Source organism: Myotis myotis, unplaced genomic scaffold (genome assembly GCF_014108235.1).
Source record: "Myotis myotis isolate mMyoMyo1 unplaced genomic scaffold, mMyoMyo1.p scaffold_m19_p_10, whole genome shotgun sequence".
NCBI lineage: Eukaryota > Metazoa > Chordata > Mammalia > Chiroptera > Vespertilionidae > Myotis > Myotis myotis.
The window spans coordinates 63,726,687-63,727,671 of NW_023416314.1; the positions used below are offsets into that span (position 1 = coordinate 63,726,687).

Here is a 985-nt window from a genome sequence, read left to right on the forward strand (position 1 = left end):
ATGGAACTAATTTAACCTCAAAGAGCCCTCTGAGATAGGTCCTATTGTTCTTGTCATCCTTATTTTACAGATAAAGTAACAGGCAGAAAGATCATAGACAATCTGTTCAGAGTAAAAAAGCTCACATATAGCAGAGCCACAATCCAAAACCAGCCATATGACATCTAAGGCCATGCTCTTAGTCACTAAGCTTTCCATAGGAGTTATAACGCCATTACTAATATTCTAAAACTTCCAAATCACGGTTTAAATAATTTTTAAAAAAATTTCAATATACTTTCTTTTGTGTTTAAAGAGCCTGATGGGTTAACATTGAAAAGTATAATTATCCTCTTTTATATGTGGGAAAATTGACTCATAAAACCATTAGAGCTATTTAGAGGCAAATTTAACCAGGGTCATCTAAAATGGCTCACTGTTTCTCTTGACTCTATGTTCAATGTGGGTAGAAGGTAGTTTATTTTAATAGACTTGAGATAACAACTGACTGAGAGATTTATTCTCTTCTCTTCCTGCAGATTCTAGGATCACCAACGCAATGCTTGGGAGAAGGAACAGTACAATGATTATGAAGTTCATTCTCTTGGGATTCTCTGAATTTCCAAAGCTCACCATTGTCCTCTTTTCAATATTCCTAGGGATCTACCTGATGACAGTGTCCTGGAATATGGGCCTCATCACTCTCATCAGGACTAACTCCAATCTGCACACACCTATGTACTTTTTCCTCAGTTACTTGTCCCTGTTGGACATCTGCTATGTTTCTACTACTGTCCCCAAGATGCTCTCAGACTTCTTCAAGAAGCACAAATTCATCTCCTTTATGGGGTGCACCATGCAATACTTCTTCTTCTCTGGCCTGGCTCTGACTGAATGCTGTCTCCTGACAGCCATGGCTTATGACAGATATGCTGCCATTTGTAATCCTCTGCTTTACACAGCCATCATGTCCCCCACCCTCTGTGTGCAGATGGTGGCAGCATCT

The 985-nt window shown here is 39.3% G+C and overlaps 1 protein-coding gene across 1 annotated transcript in view; it reads left to right on the forward strand.

Annotated features, from left to right (window-relative positions):
• Positions 1 to 649: 649 nt before the first annotated feature.
• The window catches only part of LOC118663685 (olfactory receptor 5AN1-like), a 65,304-nt gene continuing 64,968 nt past the window's right edge, over positions 650 to 985 (forward strand). Inside the window, exon 1 of the mRNA XM_036323533.1 lies at positions 650 to 976. Coding sequence (XP_036179426.1) covers positions 650 to 976 — 327 coding nt within the window. The remainder of the gene's footprint in view (positions 977 to 985) is intronic.